Genomic DNA, 16,728 nt, shown 5'->3' with positions numbered 1-16,728 from the left:
TTTTTCTGGTCTCTTTTTTTTCCCCCCCCATAGAACTGAAAAACAGCCATTGAAATGAAAACTCCACAGAAATTTGATATGTTATTAAATCTCTTTTGTTCAAACACAATAATATCAAAGGTAAGGTACCTGCCCTAATTTAGTATCAGTTTACAGTTTCCAGGTGCTCCTAATACCTGAAAAATGTAATTGCAAACAAAAGGAAAATTGGATTATACTATTTCTTCCTGATAGTATATTTGAACTTGAAATAAAATATTCAAGGTCGCTATTTGTTGTTCAAATATGTTTGGTAACATGAAGAACATAAAGGATTTAAGTAAATAATACACTTAATTTCTCAAGATGTGGGATTTATGGAATAGATTATTATTCTATGAGAATGAGAAGTTGGGAACATTCTGTTTCACAATGGCTTTTTCACACATTATATAATTTGACATGGTTTCTATTGAGAAGGGCAATTTAGTACACCACAGAGGCCATTTATTATCTGCAAATATTTATTGACTACTTTTTATGTACAGAGCTTCATGGTAGTATAATTAGGGCTTTGTCATGGCAAAGTTCTTATGTAGTTTATGTGAAAAACATTCAACATTAGTGTAATTCTTTATAATTGACATAACATATCTATGCATATGCTATGGAGGTGTCATATGATCCTCCTAAGAGTACAAAAGAAATAATTTTAAAACAGCAAGACACATTGTGGCTCGGAGTTTAGGCTACTTGCCTGAGACCACACGGTTAGAAGGTGGAATTTGAACCTACAAAATTGTGTGCTTTTCAAGACCCTTTAGCATCTTACGTTTTGTAACCCTCTCATTTAAGGTATATAGACTGTTATTTCATTCAGTACCTATAATAGTCAGTCTGTGATACATATATGGACAGTGATAATTATTATTAAACACATTTCAGATGTCCTAGAAAATAATTATATGATTAATTTCTAAATTATAGCAAAATGTCTTTTAAGGCATATGAGATTTGGAATTCAGAGATAAGAAAATATAGTTAAGTAGTATTTAAAGATTATAAAAACAAAATTTTATTTTCAAAATTCTAATTATCATACCTTCGAAAGTGTATGCAAATTCAAATTACCTTGCACTTGTTTAGTTATATGTGTGATATATTTAGTCCTCTCTATAGAAAAATTCCATGATGAAGTTTACAAGTTTAAGTAATAAAAAATTGGATGCAGAATATTCCAATATGTAGTAAATAAAAAAATATATATGCAAATTCTACTTGCAAAAGGTAAGATTAATATCAAGATACAGTAAGAATATTTCTGAAACTGTGACTTGCCACAGGCCTTTGCACTTACTCTTATCTACTACCCCTGAAATTCTCTACTTCTAGGGAGCCCATTGGCTTCCACCTTCATTACCCTCAGGTCTTTGTTATCCTTTCATCTGAGACCTTCCCTGGCCATCTTATTTAAAAATGCAACCTTATTTCCAGAACTATCCAGTCTTCTTACTTTAGTAAATAGTCTAACATTCTATATATTTTACTTACTTACTAACTTACTTATTTATTCATTCATTCATTCATTTGTTTGTTTGCTTGTTTATTTGCTGTCTGTCTCCTCTTACTAGAATGTAACCTTTATGGGGGTAGAATAAAAATTTTGATCTGTTTTGCTAATTATTGTATTCCCAGTATGTAGAAAAGTTGTAGGTACTGGGTTAGCATTCAATAAATACTTTTTTGTACAAAGCAAGCAAGCTGGCAGAAAAGAAGAAAGGAAGGAAGGAGGAAAGGAAAGAAGGAAAGATGGAAGGAAGGAAGGAAGGAAGGAAAAGAGGGAGGAGAAAGGGAGAGAGAGAGGGAAGGAAGGAAAGGAGGGAACTAAGGAGAAAAGAATGGAAGGAGGAAGAGAGAGAGGGAGGAAGGAGGAGAGGAGTGTATAAAATAATAATATTTTGAATATTGCCATTGTAAGAAAGAACCACTGATATTTGCATCAACTAACAATTCCTGCTGTTAATGAATGCCCCTGGTACTATCGATGTACAGGAAAAAAAAAAAAAACATTCAAGGCAGAAGAGAATAGAAAAATAAAGAAAAGCAGGCTCACGAAGGACAGAAATATAAGTAATATAAATAGCCAGCCAGAACTGGCCTTGACAGTTTGCATTATTTTGTTTGCTTCTCATAAGGAATCTGCAAGGCAAGGAACCTTGAGGCTTGCTAAAGGATACTGAGAAATTAACTTGAAGACAATGCAAGCTCCAAAATCCAGAGGAGCCTAAGGATGGAGAGATAGTGAGAGGCAGTGGAAGGTATGAACTCAGTTTTCCCATGCCCAACCTTAAGCCTTTAGAAATTTTCTTCAAAGAAAAGAAAGAAGAATCAAGGAGGGAAAGTAAATCATGTATCACTTCAAAATTTTTGCTAAGGTATTTTTGGTAGTGTCATAATTAATTTGAGTGAAGGTACTTTCATTTGTATTTGAAGATTCATTCACACATTGAAAAGCTATTGCTTAAAGAGGCACAAGATTATTTGCCTTAATAGCGTACATATTAATACCACCATTCCATTTTTAAGGAATTTATCCAAAGATAATGGTCAAGAACTTGTCTGAAGACATAATAAGCATATTTACTTCAGCTTGGCATATGCAGTGAGACAGAACCTTTTGCTATATTAACAATAGGAATAAGTAATGTTTCTGAAATCATTAATAAGAGAATGCTTTAGACTTACCTAGAACTTTGCTGTAGTATGAATTCCATTCTCCCCAGTAGGACTGAAATATATAGTCTTGCAGAGAATAAGATATGGTATTTTTAACCCTTTCACTGAAGGTCATCTGGTCAGTCAGTTCTGACAAGGCTGCAGGTACATAAGAGGTAGGTGCTGGGATTTTCCCACAGTGTCTCTCCACTGTTGAGGCTGGAGAGAACCTCAAAGTATATATAAATGGAATTCCTAATTTCAGAGCAACCAAGTCCCCACAACTTGTTACTGGATCAGCTATCAGCACATCAAAACCACCTTTCTGAAGTCTTGACATTAACTCGGGATTGTTTAATACTCCATCACAGATCTGCATATTAATTTGAAAAAAAGTATCTAGGAGTTTTCCTAGTTCTTTGTAGAAAGTCCAGAGTGTGAGAGGAGTTGGTCTATGATCTAGCCACAGCATTATTATATGTTCAATTAAGGAATCTATATCGCTCTTCTTGAAAGAAACAGGTATCACCTCAAAATTCACAGGAAAATCAGTATTGGAGTTGATGAACAGAGTTTTTGATGCAGCCAGTACGGTCATGTTGTGATTTCTTTGAGTCAACTCTTCTAGAATGATCTTAATATTCAACCAATGGCTACCGTCTGTTGGCCAAATTAGCACATTCCCACTGAGAACTATTTCAGTCAGAGTCAAATTAAAAACCAGCAGACAGACAAACTTCTTAGGCATGATGATATTCATTACGGAAACCATCCTACTGTAGCTCCTTTTAGAAGAAAAGAAACTTTCAAAGTATATTCAAGAAGGGCTTTTTCAAATAAAATAATATTTAACGTAATGACTACACTCATTCATAGGTCAATTGATCTATAGATTAAAAGGAAAACAATATAATTAAAATTCTTATGTGCATTAACATGATTATTTCAACAACAGAAATGAAATATGGTTCTATTTTAACAAACAAACAAACAAACAAACAAAACAAACAAATAAAACCAGGCAGGTCTGAAGCCTGGTATCTGTGTACTACGTCATAATAACTATGATTTATAGAACATGTCTTCATTTTAATATATTTTTCCAAAATTAGGTTAAATGAAAAATAACAGTTCTCACTGCTAAAGCCACTTTGTCATAACTTATAGTACTTTAAATTGTATGTCTTTGCAATACATTTATACATGTATTATCTTATTCAATTCTTTTCACAATCTTGTGTGGCATAATCTATTTACTCAGTTGCATGAATAATGAAACTAATGTTGAGTTGCATATTTAAAACATATGACAAAGTAGTACAATCGGGACTATAATCATAACATCATTTGACTTGTTGTTGGATTTATACAATGTTATGCTTCAATTTTGTAAGTTTTAGAAACTTTGGCAATGCACAATGACTAGCATTATTATCATTTCCCCATGGCTCATATTTAGAAAGAAGTTTAAAACAAGCATCACTTAGAGGACATTTGGTCAAACACCTCAAAATGTTTTAGATTAATTAGGTTATAGAGTAAATTACTACACATTTAATGGAGGACAGTTTTCTTCTCTGATAAAGCAAATTGATCATTGTCTCCCTATTATAGTGAATTTGTCACTTTCTTCCATATGATATCTTCACACACAAGTCAAAGACATAGAGCATGGCACACTAAGAAACAACATACTTTTTCCCTCAGAGCTGTGTGTTCGGTTGCTCATGGGCGCCATTACGCCAGCAGGAAGGTGGCTCAATACCTAAGATGGCCGACGGCTCACGACCAAAGTTACAGCAAAGACTTCCCAGGTGGCGAGATCAGCCAAACAGAGAAGTCCCCGCCCTGTAACCCCACCAACATCCTGGGCCAAAACCTTTAAAAACCATGCCTATACCCCAGACGTGCGTGACTTCTCTGGCCCCTTTCCTCGGGACCAGAGAACCTCACCCGCAGACCCTAATAAGGCCTGTTTCATACCTCGCTTTGGCTCAATCTCACTCTCATTCCTGTCTCCTCCGGCTAATCACTGTGTAGTAAGTAGATTAAATTAGGTGGACACTAGAGTTCAAGAGCCCAAATTCATTACCTAGACCCTCTCATTCTTGGTTTTATCATGTATTGATGAAAGATACTAATACTAATTTGTTAAACTACCTTGTAGATTAGCAATAATGTCTGCAAACCTGCTTTGCAAACCCCTTGATTCAGAGCAAGAGCTTAGTAATGTCAGCAGTTTAATAAATTTGCTTAAAGATTGATTAGTAAATCAGTGGGATGGTTACAGAATGGCTGCCTACACATGGATATAATGATATCTCTCAGTTGAGATTCTTAGTGGATGACAAACAGAACAAGGGCAACTATATAATAATGCTATTTTAAAAGTTAAAACTATTAGAGGCTGCCATTTAAAAAGAGAAAATAAGAACAAATAAAGTGATTAAAAGGATGAAAACCAAGAATCAAAAATAGAAATCAGTGGTGGGTTTGCTCTTCACAGTCAATCAACCTTGAATTGTGTAATTTTGAGCCCTCAAGTAATAAAAGGACAGGGAAAGCAGAGAAAGAGAAAGAGAGGAGAGAGAAGTGATGCATTTAGAATGATTATATTTGTGTCCTTTTATGAGTCAGAATTAATTTGTATATAGTGGCAGTCCCTTAGATTTTGAAACAAAAGAGCAAAAGAAGAGTATAAATAATCTTGATGGCCATTAGAATAGGCCTAGTGAAGAGAATTTGAAGTATCTCCGTAAAGAAATCTGTTGCTCTCATGACCTCCCAATGAAAAGGAGACAAAACACAACGTACAAAGCATAACTAAAAATTTATCTATAAAATACTTAGATTTGTTTAATTATTGAGGTTCATGTAAGTAGAATATAATAATTAATCAGAGATTACTCACTAGCAATAGCTATGATAGCCCTGAAAAGCTTATTGAAATATGTCCCAGAATAAAATATGTATATCAGCCCTAAATTCCTCTGAATAAAAAAAAGAAAAAAAAAAAGGAAGCATTCAAGGAGTCAATTTGTCACTAAGTAGCCTCTTCAGGACAATAACATAATTATCTAATTCAGTGAAGAACAATGATGATAACAGAATCAATTGATAGCTGATATATATGTTCTTAGTCTTCAAATTATACTTGGATATTAAAGTGTTTGTTTAATCTTATTGATGTCATTGTAGGTGTTTGTTACATTTATTCCCTGGTTTCCTGTATGCCTGAAATGTTCATAATCGCAAATTTAAAAATGATAGAATGGTAGACAATAAATTATATTTGGGGACATATCTAGATTTAACTTTAAATTTGAATTTCCATCAATGAAAAAAATAATAACTTCTACTGAATATATCTGATGGCACGGCAAAATAAAATCCAGTAATTTAAAATAACATATGCGTTTGATTTTGAGTTCACTAATAGCTATTCCAAATAAGGACTGAATAAACAGTACAGTGAGATTGTTATTCTGGAGACACCATGGATCCAGTTTGTCTAACTCCATCTTTATATGTAAGAAAATGGATCAGGAGAAGTTTGAACAATCTCAAAGTTACAATGCTAGTACCAGGACCCAAGATAGGTCCCCCCAAAATATTCTATGGCTACATATTGATCACTTTGAATTAAAGTTACTTGACAATCAGCCAGCCTCAGAAGGGCACCTTGACCCTCCCTTGTCTTTTTAAATTCAGGAAATAAATCCCTCACAGGAAGGGTGTCCTCCCTACCCCTGAAAGACATCCCTTACTGCTAGAGTAAACCAACTCAAAGCCAAAAAGTCTGTATAAACAAGCCTTGTTGCCTTTTTTTTTTTTTTATCATTGACTATCTTGTTTAAATTTCTCATTAATGAATACCCAAACCTTGCTTACATTCCTTTCAAATGAACATTAACTTCTTTTTTCCCCTATGTCCTGTCGGTTTCTCACAAATTTAATGTTTCTTTGTCTAAAAAGTATGAAAAGGGTGCCTGGCTCCATCATTTCTTCAGACTTCATTCTATTATCTGAGTATCATATAATGGTTTTCCTCCTATTAATCTAGTCTCATGTCAATTTTATTATTTTACTCTCAATCCAGCTGTAATAAGTAAAGAACAGTAGAGCAGGTAATTCTTCTCGACCCAGACACCAGTGAATGGCAGATTAGATGAATATGTAAGTATTATGGTTTCCAGTCCAATTGTTAAGGGTGGAAATTTTTCAAATGGCCAACTTCTACTTGCATTGTTTAATGTTAAACAGGGTGTAGTTCTAAGAGATATTGTGTACAAAGATATGCTAATGTTAAGGGAATAGTTATCCTGTGTAAAAATATGTTAATGGCCAGCCTCTGCTTCTGTAAACCTGCTTGCTTGCTAGAGGGGGTTTTGGAGCTTTTTAAGCTAGCTATCCCTTCTGGAGGCTCAGGGCTGATTCTCTAGTGGGGAAAATCAGTCACCAGCTGGCTAATAAAGGCTCATAATTAATCTCGATTGGCTCCATGAGTCTTAAATTCGATCATACCACAACACAATGCTCTTCTGTATTCTACTTTTCAAATCCAATAGTTGAGATATATTTTATAACAGTAAAAATGAAAAAATATTACATTTCATTTGTAAATAATTTTGTGTGAATATGCGAATATTTGATAATATATCTTAAACATACTAAAGAGTCCAGAAAATAATTTTAAAAACACATGCCTATGAAACATCACTACATAAGTACCAGGAGTTAAAAATAGATCAGCCATAGAAAATTTGTACTAAATAGAATTTTATCCTTGTACTTTGAATTAAGTTCTCATTTTCATCCCAATCTGTTTACTTCAAAGGTAATAAAACAGATGAAAATTTCTCAGAATCTTATTCAATAAGATTTTGTATGTAACACTTGCTGAAGAATATTTAGTTCATCTGTATAAAGGTAAAAGAAAAAAGTTTCTTAAAATATATATAATGCTATTAGTTTGAATTAATAATTCTTCAGACAGCATTTTTGTACAGACGTTCCTTCTTATATTTTCTTTGTTCTCTCCTAAGACCTACCTTGGCTTAAGGGTCTCGTCCTCCCGTGTGCTCCTGAGCATCGCACAGGAAGGCTAGGATTTAATTGTGCTGATTCACTTACCTTTGACTCTCAGATTGAAGGAGGCCCCAAATGCCACAAAAACCCGGAAACTAGCCTTTATATTATTTTACGAAATGAGTGATTAACATCTTTAGTACTTTAAGTTTTGGCTACACAGCAGTGCTTCAATTTTGAGTTTCTTAATTGTTATTTGGTTAGTTCTTTGAAAGTTTAAATTTAGATGAATTTTCTCCCTTTGTTTTGTTGTATGCAAACTTAGTATTTTCCTAGAGCTTTCTTTTAAACTCCAAGTCTGGCATCAATGCTTCATTACTTTCTTGATTGCACATCAGGCAAGTTACTTAGCCTCCTCATTACAAAATGGGGAAGGACAGTGGAGTCTATTTCCTGTAGTTATGAGGACTGAATGAAACAATGTAATTATTTAGAACAGCATCTGTGCTCAATAAACGTTAGCTGTATACAATATTATTGAGAAAGAATCTTACTTTTAAAATGACCAATTTACCCAGACCCTTTCGCTCCTCAGACAATGGCCCACTCGAGTGCCTGAGCTTTGGTGCCAAGGGAAGGAGAATTTGCAACTACTAACTATGTCTTTTGACAAAATAATTATTTTAAGCTGGTTACTTTCAAGAAATGAAAACTAAAAAAAAAAAAAAAAAAAAAAAAAAACCAAAACAAAAAAAAACTTTAATCTTCCCCCTAACTGCCTAAAAGAATTTAGATAGAAAATCTGTTTTAGGAAAGGAGCTTTCATCGTAGATAACTATGGTGAATGTGAACGAGCATGTGTTAGACAGGGAGGAACCGAACAAGGCCCTTTTGATTCAAGTCATTTCTGTGCTTCATTGTTAAAGATGTCTCAGCCAACATTTATTTACTAAACACATTTATTTCACCAAACATTTACTATTCTATCTCCACGGGAATTGTCTTCTTGCTCTTTGAAGTACCAAACTACACCTTCTCCCTTCTCCTTAGCTCAAGATGACATAAAAGCCTAACTGCCACATCTGTCCTCAGGAACCCCTGTATATATGCATGTATGTGTGTATATATATATATATATATATATATATATATATATACACACATATACACATATATGCAAAATAGTCTTTTGTTTTTGTAGATGACTTTAGTTTTTAGAGATTATTCATCTAATTTTTCATGTTATATATTTTTATAAATCTAATATATAAAGATTACTAGCAAATAAAAAGCTGTTTGTCTTTATAGTGGCCAAGGTGTAAAACTGTTGGTAGTGATAGGTAGTTTATGGATTATAAATATTTTTACTGAGATTAAAATGCTACATTATTCCTTCTTTAAATGTTTCTTCAATTTTAATGGCTTTTTGTTTTTAATATTAATATAAAAATAAAATTTATCTGGTTCAACTTTAAAGAAATGTATTTGAAATCTGCAGATGATTTTTCTTTCTTTTAGTTAAAGAGAAGCTCTCTTAGGACCAGAAAGCTATCCGTAGGCCAATCTCCTCAGGCAACAGAGTCATAGAGATCTGTGCCTAAAGGCATAGCAAGTTCCCTATAGTTATAATATGGCCCAATTAAGCACCATTTGGCAAACTAAAATGGGTGAGAAATAGAACAGCAGATTTCAAAAGCTAAAAAATTGAAAAGAAGAAGAAAGTACCCAAGAAAGTTTAAACCTAAAATATTCTAAGTAATTCTCAGATCTGCACATGAAATTTTAAAAGAAGAAACATGTTTTTCTAGGTTTGGTGTCAGAAAGACTTTAATTTGAAAACCATTTTCTCAGACTAGTAGCTATATAATTTGATTTTAAATGCTTAATATTTTGAAGCCTCAATACTCTCATCTGCGATGGCAGTTTTTTCTTCACAAATTTAATGCAAGGATTAAGATATATAACACACGTGAAACATTTATCACAGCATCTAGTGCATAGGAAGAGATTAACAAATGTTAACCACAATTACTATAATGACATCCATTAGTTTGAACCAAATACCCATGACCTGAAATTTAAAAAGTAATTTTGACATTATAATATCCCATTTCTAGCAATTAGTAAAGATTAAATACTCACTGTGAGGTTCCTCTTGCATTGTACTGCAGAAAAGTAATCTTACAGACAGTTGTCCTATTTATTTACTCAGGTGTGACAATTTGAGACCTGCATGTATATGGATTTATTGCAATGACTTTGAGTAGAGAATTCAAGCTCTAAGTATAGGATAAATTCAAATTATGAATTGGAAATAAATTTTTTTACAAATCAGTTGCATTTATCGTTCTCTCATCACATGTACAAAGACCTGCACGAAAATAAATTACCCTTTCATGTCAGTACTTTCACTTCTTACCTGGTGTTTTGAATATGAGTGTTCATGTCTCTGGACATCAGTAAGAAGACCATGTTTTAGTAAAGCAAACTTAAATAGTCATTTTAAGTCTAAAGAGTGTAATTTGAATAGAAATGTGATATTATCAAAATCAGAAGGTAAGAACATTTTTAGAAATTCATTACATTCCCACAAGCACATTGTTAAGAAAAATTAGTCTCATGTGTCAAGCAAGACTGGAAGATTAGTGTGGTTTTTATTGCCAAGATTAACTTACAAGCAAAATACAATGGAACATGTGGTTCCAGGACTGCCAGTACAGGGAAGGTTTACCTGGGGGAAATTTGACCCATGTGAATAAGGAGCATTGTAATCACGATAATCATTATCCAAGGTTGAGAAGAAGTAGTTGATAAAAATGTAAATGGAGACATATATTGTGACTGAGGAACCTACCATGTGCATTTCTCTATTTCATGAACTAACTTGCTACACACATTCAGATATCACTGTTAGTTTACTGTACACATGAGATCAAAAAGTTTTTGCAGATCTTAAGTTTCATTGCCTCATAAAATGACTATATGTTCATCTCCTGTTTTTCATTTCTAAGATCTGCTTTTAGTACCATAATGTTGACTACTTCTATCATTATAGGATAGTTTATAATCATCATGGTAGTTGTGCTTATTTTCTCTGAATGACAGAATAAATAGGTTTTTGTTTATATCCCAGGAAGTAAACATTGATTTTTAAAATTTAGTTTGGGGATAACTTCATAACATATCCAGATGAGATGATGTGGCAATTGTAACAAACACCCCTCTTAACACTCCTCACCAACAAATCCATGCATATATGGTCAATTAATCTATGGAAAAGGAGCTGAGAATATATAATGGGGAAAAGAAGCCTCTTTAATAAATGATGTTGGAAAAACAGGACAGCCATATATATTAGAATAAAACTGAAATGCTATCTTACACCATACATAAAAATTAACTCAAAATGGATTAATGATTTAATCATAAGATCTGAAACCATAAAATTCCTCAAAGAAAAGATTGGCAGTAAGCTCCTTGACATCAGTCTTAGTGACTTTTTTTGGATTCAAAACCACAAGTAAAGGCAACCAAAGCAAATATAAACAGTGGGACTACATAAATTTTTAAAAAGTGTCTGCTCAGCAAAGGAAACCATCAACAAACGAAAAGACAACCTACAAAGGGAGAAAATATTTGCCAATTATATGTGTGATAAGGTGTTAACACGTAAAATATATAAAAACTCATACAACTCAATAGCAAAAAAATTTGATTAAAAAATAGGCAGGGAATTTAAATAGATACTTTCTCAGAGAAGACATACAAATGGCTGGCAGGTACGTGAAAAGGCGTTCAACATCACTAATCATCAGGGAAATGCAAATCAAAACCACAACGAGATGTCACCTCGAATCTGGTAGAATGGCTATCATCTAAAAGGTAATAGACAACAAGTGCTGACAAGAATGTGGAGGAAAGGGAATCCTTGTGTACTGTTAGTGGGAATGCAAATTGGTGCAGTTACTTTGGAAAACATTATAGTCAGGTACCACTTAACTATGGAGATGCATTTTGAGAAATCTATAGCCTATTGCTCTCAGGCTACAAGCCTGTACAGTGTTGCTATATTGAGTACTGTAGGTAATTGTAACAAAATAGAATTTGTATATCAAAGCATAGAAAATGTACAGTTAAACAGTATAAAAGATAAAAAGTGGTACACATATGTAGGACACTTCCTACAAATGGAGCATGCATGGCTGGAAGTTGCTCTGGGTGAGTAGTGGTGAGTGAGTGTGAAGGCCCAGGACATTACTGTATACTATCATAAAATTTTAAACACTATATTTCACTTACAATAAGTTCATAAAGCAATGTGAGATTAGACACAAGAGAAGATGATGCAATCAAAACATGCTGTAACATGAGATGTATGAGGCCGTTGCTGGTGTAACACAGCATACTGTTTTACAGCCAACTTTCTATTTTTAATAAATAGAAAGAGTACACTCTAAAAATGATTCGAAGCATAGTATAGTAAATACATAAACCAGTAACCTAGTTGATTATTATTACCATTATCAAGTATAACTATACATAATTGTATGTGCTATATTTTTTTGCAACTAGCAACACAGTAGGTTTGTTTACACCAGCATCACCACAAACAGGCGAGTAATGCATCACACTACAATGTCATGACATCTACCACTGTTGTCACTAGATGATAAGAATTTTTCAACTCCATTGTAATCTATGGGACCCTCTTCATTATGTTGCTCATTGTTGACTGAGCTGTCATTATGCAGTGCATAACTTTATAGAGATCACTCAAAAAATTAAAAATAGAACTACCATACAATCCTTCAACTCTACTTTTAGGTAGACATCCAAAGGGAAGAAAATCACTAGTTCGAAGAAATATTTGGCCCATCATGTTCATAGCAGCATTATTTATAATAGCTAAGACATGGAAGCAGCTTAACTGTCTATTAATGGATGAATAAATAAAGAATAAAAAATACGTGAGATAAATAAAGAATAAAGAATATGTGAGATATCTTTATTCTTTATTTCTTTATCCATTGATGAATATATATTCAGATACATATATATACATATATATACATGCACACATATATATTCAGATGTAATATATATATTTAGATATGTGTGTATATATGTACATCTGAATATATATACATATCTAAATATATATATACACACACATACACACACACACACACACGCGCGCGCACACACACACACACACATTCCGAAGGCTGAAGTGTTGCCTAGCTTGTCTGTGTATCTAAACCACTCTCAAGATTATGATTTATATTCCAAAACCATAACAATAACAGCTGACGATCTCTGAGTGCTAATATGTGCTAAGCCCTTTATAAGTTCATGTGTATATTTGGACCCCCTGCCCACTTTTTAATCAAGTGCAGGAACATAAAACACACACACACATATGTTCATGTATTTTATATGATACAGTCTAGTCATAATACATTTCTGTGAACTGTTCTTAGTTGTTATATATGTATATAATGGAATACTATTCAGCCATCAAAAGTAAAATAAAATTTTGCCAATGTGACAACATGGATGGACCTTGAGGGCTTTGTCCTAAGTGAAATAGATCAGACAGGAAAAGACAAATACTACATGATATCACTTATATGCGGATTCTTAAAAAGAAAAAGAAAAGAAACATAAAAATCAAATACCCAAACTCATAGATGCAGAGAACAGATTGGTATTTGATGGAGGTGAGAATAGGGTTGAGCACAATGGGTGAAGGGAGTGAAAAGGTACAAACTTCTAGTTATAACATAAATCGTCATGGGGATGTAATGTACAGCACTACAGCATAGTGACTACAGTTAATAATACTGTATTGTATATTTAAAACTTGCTAAGATTGTAAATCTAAATCTTCTCATCACAAAGGAAAATGTTGTAATTAGGTGTGATGATGGGTACATATATTGAATCATTATGTTGTACACCTGAAATCGAATCAATGTACATATAGTAAATCATCATGTTGTACACCTGAAACTAATGTTATATTTCAATTACATCTCAATTTAAAAAGAAATAATTTAAGCTCTCATCCCTTATACCACTCTTGCTAATTTGTCATAAGCTTTTATTCATTTTACCTAATAAACAACTAACAATAATTGAAGAATTTCTACCTTTTAGACACTATTCTAAAATCTTTTCATATTGTTAACTAATTTAATTATTTAGGTAGCCCTGTTAAAGATGGGATAAACAAGAGTCAGTGCAAAAAAAAACTTAATTACTTCGTCAAGGTCACACATGGAAACAAAAATTGTTTATGAAAAGTCTGCTCTTCTAGCTATGTCTCATTTGCATTATTTTTCTAGTTCATAAACTCCTTCACTAGTACATGCTTTTATCATCTCTTTCCTAGAGTAATGCAGTAGCCTACAATCTAATATTTCTCCACTCTAGGTCCACATCTGTTCATGTATTTTATATAAGATACAATCTAGTCATAATTCATCCCTTTAAATTGTTCTCAATTGCTTATTAGATGCAAACCAAGATGCTTAGCATGACATACAAGATGCTTTGAAAATATTTATTGAATTAATTCATTCTTGCAATCCTGATCTTTCCAGCATTCTTTCCCACATGTCCCTGCCTTACCCAATAAAGTTGGTGCCTGCCGTTTCATTTTCATGTAGGCCCCTCGTGCATTCTTCAGAGGTGGCGTCTCACCACTGAAACCTTCCCTTCTCCATCAGCTCAGCACTAACAATTATCTACATCATTCATATTGTAAATATTCCCCTTCATGTCTAACCTTGTTGTTTGATTGTGAAACCCTTGAAGCCGGGAACTCCATCATAGTCTTTGTTGTATCCTGCCTATCTCAGAGAGTTCCTAGTAAACAGTAGGAAGTCTGTGAGCAACGATCAGAGATTATCCATATACATGTATATAAACACACACACGCAAACATCTGTGTTAATCGTGGGCTTGTAGAAAGCTTAATTTCTTTCAGCTTTCCCCCGACATCACTAAAGTTTTTAGGCAATTTTTATTTTCAATGCAATATGTATATGAGAACCCAGTCTTAATTTTAAACTAAGGTATTGGTCACTATATCTTATCCATAGAAAGCTTAGTATTTTAAGTTTATAAAATTAGAAAACAACACACAGTTGTTCCAAAGCATATTGTGTTTTATGTTCCTTCCTGCTATCAAATGATAGCAATAGTAATCAATATGTAGAATTGATGAAGCATAGGCATAGGGGAATAAAGAAGAGGTTATATAAAGCTCTGTTCAAATTCAAATAATACAAAAAAAAAATGTTACATACCCAAAGCTTTACTATAGTAGGAATCCCATGATTTCCAAAGGGTATCAAACATGTAGTCCTGTAGGTGGTAGGATATGAAATTTCTTATTCGGTCGGTAAAAGACATCTGGTCGGTGAGTTCTGATAAAATAGCAGGAACATAGGAAGGAGGGTATGGTATCTTCCCACAGTGTTTTTCCACTGTTGATGCTGGAGAAAACCTCAAGGAGTACATAAATGGAATTCCCAGTTTTAAAGCTACTATATCACCACAAGGAAATACTGGGTCTGATAGTAGAACCTCAAATTTGCTTTTCTTCAGTTTTTCCATCAGCTTTTGGTTTTTGAGAACACCATCACAGATTTCTCGAGACACCATGTGGAAGTCCTCCATGACTTTAGCTATTTCCTGATAGAATTTCCAGATGGTTGAAATAGATGGTCTATTTTCCATCCATGCCAAAACAAAGTCTTTGATCACCCCTTCTATTTTTTCTTTGCCAAAAGGCACCTTATATATTTCAAATGTCAGAGATGAGTTGTAGGTGGGTGTGATGAAAAGTGCACCAGAAGCAACTAGGACAGTCACATTATGCTCTTTTTTAATCAACTCATCTATAATCATCTTAACATTTAGCCAATGACTGCCTTCCATTGGCCATATCAGAACATTCCCGCCAAGAGTGTTTCCTAGGATACTTATCTGGAGAGCCAGCAGCAGAATGTTGTTTATCGACATGATGTGGATTGATGTAGAAGATTTGATGAGATGTGACAAACAAATTTCTCTGCTTTTCAAACAAAAAAGGAAGGACAAATCATGTTTCAGTTTTGATTCAAACCAATGATGATACCCTTAAGAGCCTTCTCTCTACCACATGGTATTTGTCTTGGTAGCTCCGTATTTTATGATAACTACAGGTTTAGAGGTAACAGGCATTGTACCTCTCAACCTGTTGTTTTAGCTTTGGTTATGAATCTTTTTCTTAAATTTTATCTTTCAAACCTTTCTCCATGTCTCATAATTTTTCAATTCCTACTATTAGATTGCTTGAAGCCACTGTATATCCAAGCTCTATACTCAAGCCTGGGTGCTGAAACCTCAGATAAGATCAGAAATGTAGAGAAGTTAATTCTATAGGTTTTTCAATATTAAATATATTTTATATAATGTCACTAACAACAATTAAACATCAGTATATTAGTTGCTAGTTATTGATAGATAAGTTTGTTACAAAGAGAAAACTTAAAATGTGAAGTACAAACATAGTAAGCATGTTCGTTACCACTTTAATAATGTGTTTGGGAAAATATTTTCTCTTCTGAATCATTGAGAAAAAAATTACAAGTAAATAAATAAACTATGTACAAGTATATATGCAAGAAATGATGGGACATAGTCTATTAGGTCCTGGGAGCTAAGGAGAGTTCCTCTAGATTAGTGCCAGAAAGGAAGGCTGGCTGCTGGGCCAGGAGAGGAATGGTTAGCTATGAGCCCCTGGTCGTACATAGTCTTGGCCCTTTAGAGAACACAGACCCACTATACTGCTGCTGAACCACACTTACCAACGTATAGTGGCTTTAGTGGTTAGCTCATTTTTCCTAATCATACCTCACCACGGGAAATGAAAATAATTGCACCTGGACCCACTGAGGGCATGGTGTGGGCCTCTAAGAGTAGGGAAGAGGCGATCAGGTTGGTTGGCACCAATAA

At 33.7% G+C, this 16,728-nt stretch overlaps 1 protein-coding gene across 5 annotated transcripts in view; it reads right to left on the bottom strand.

Annotated features, from left to right (window-relative positions):
* Positions 1–15,768, bottom strand: part of UGT2A2 (UDP glucuronosyltransferase family 2 member A2) — a 41,478-nt gene extending 25,710 nt beyond the window's left edge. The window contains exons 1-2 of one of the 5 annotated variants that reach the window (XM_036227888.1): positions 15,036–15,768; positions 2,725–3,354 (exon numbers count right to left, since the gene is read on the bottom strand). In XM_036227888.1, the coding sequence (XP_036083781.1) occupies positions 2,725–3,354; positions 15,036–15,753 (1,348 nt within the window). In that variant the 5' untranslated portion in view covers positions 15,754–15,768. Of the gene's footprint in view, positions 1–2,724; positions 3,480–7,745; positions 7,853–15,035 lie in introns of those variants that run through there. The other 4 variants (XM_036227883.1, XM_036227885.1, XM_036227886.1 and 1 more) reach the window with 4 other exon arrangements.
* Between the last annotated feature and the right edge of the window lie 960 nt (positions 15,769–16,728).

Source organism: Rousettus aegyptiacus, unplaced genomic scaffold (genome assembly GCF_014176215.1).
Source record: "Rousettus aegyptiacus isolate mRouAeg1 unplaced genomic scaffold, mRouAeg1.p scaffold_m13_p_10, whole genome shotgun sequence".
Taxonomy (NCBI): domain Eukaryota; kingdom Metazoa; phylum Chordata; class Mammalia; order Chiroptera; family Pteropodidae; genus Rousettus; species Rousettus aegyptiacus.
Note: the sequence above shows the minus strand (reverse complement) of the source record. Positions and strands in the feature narration are given on the sequence as shown.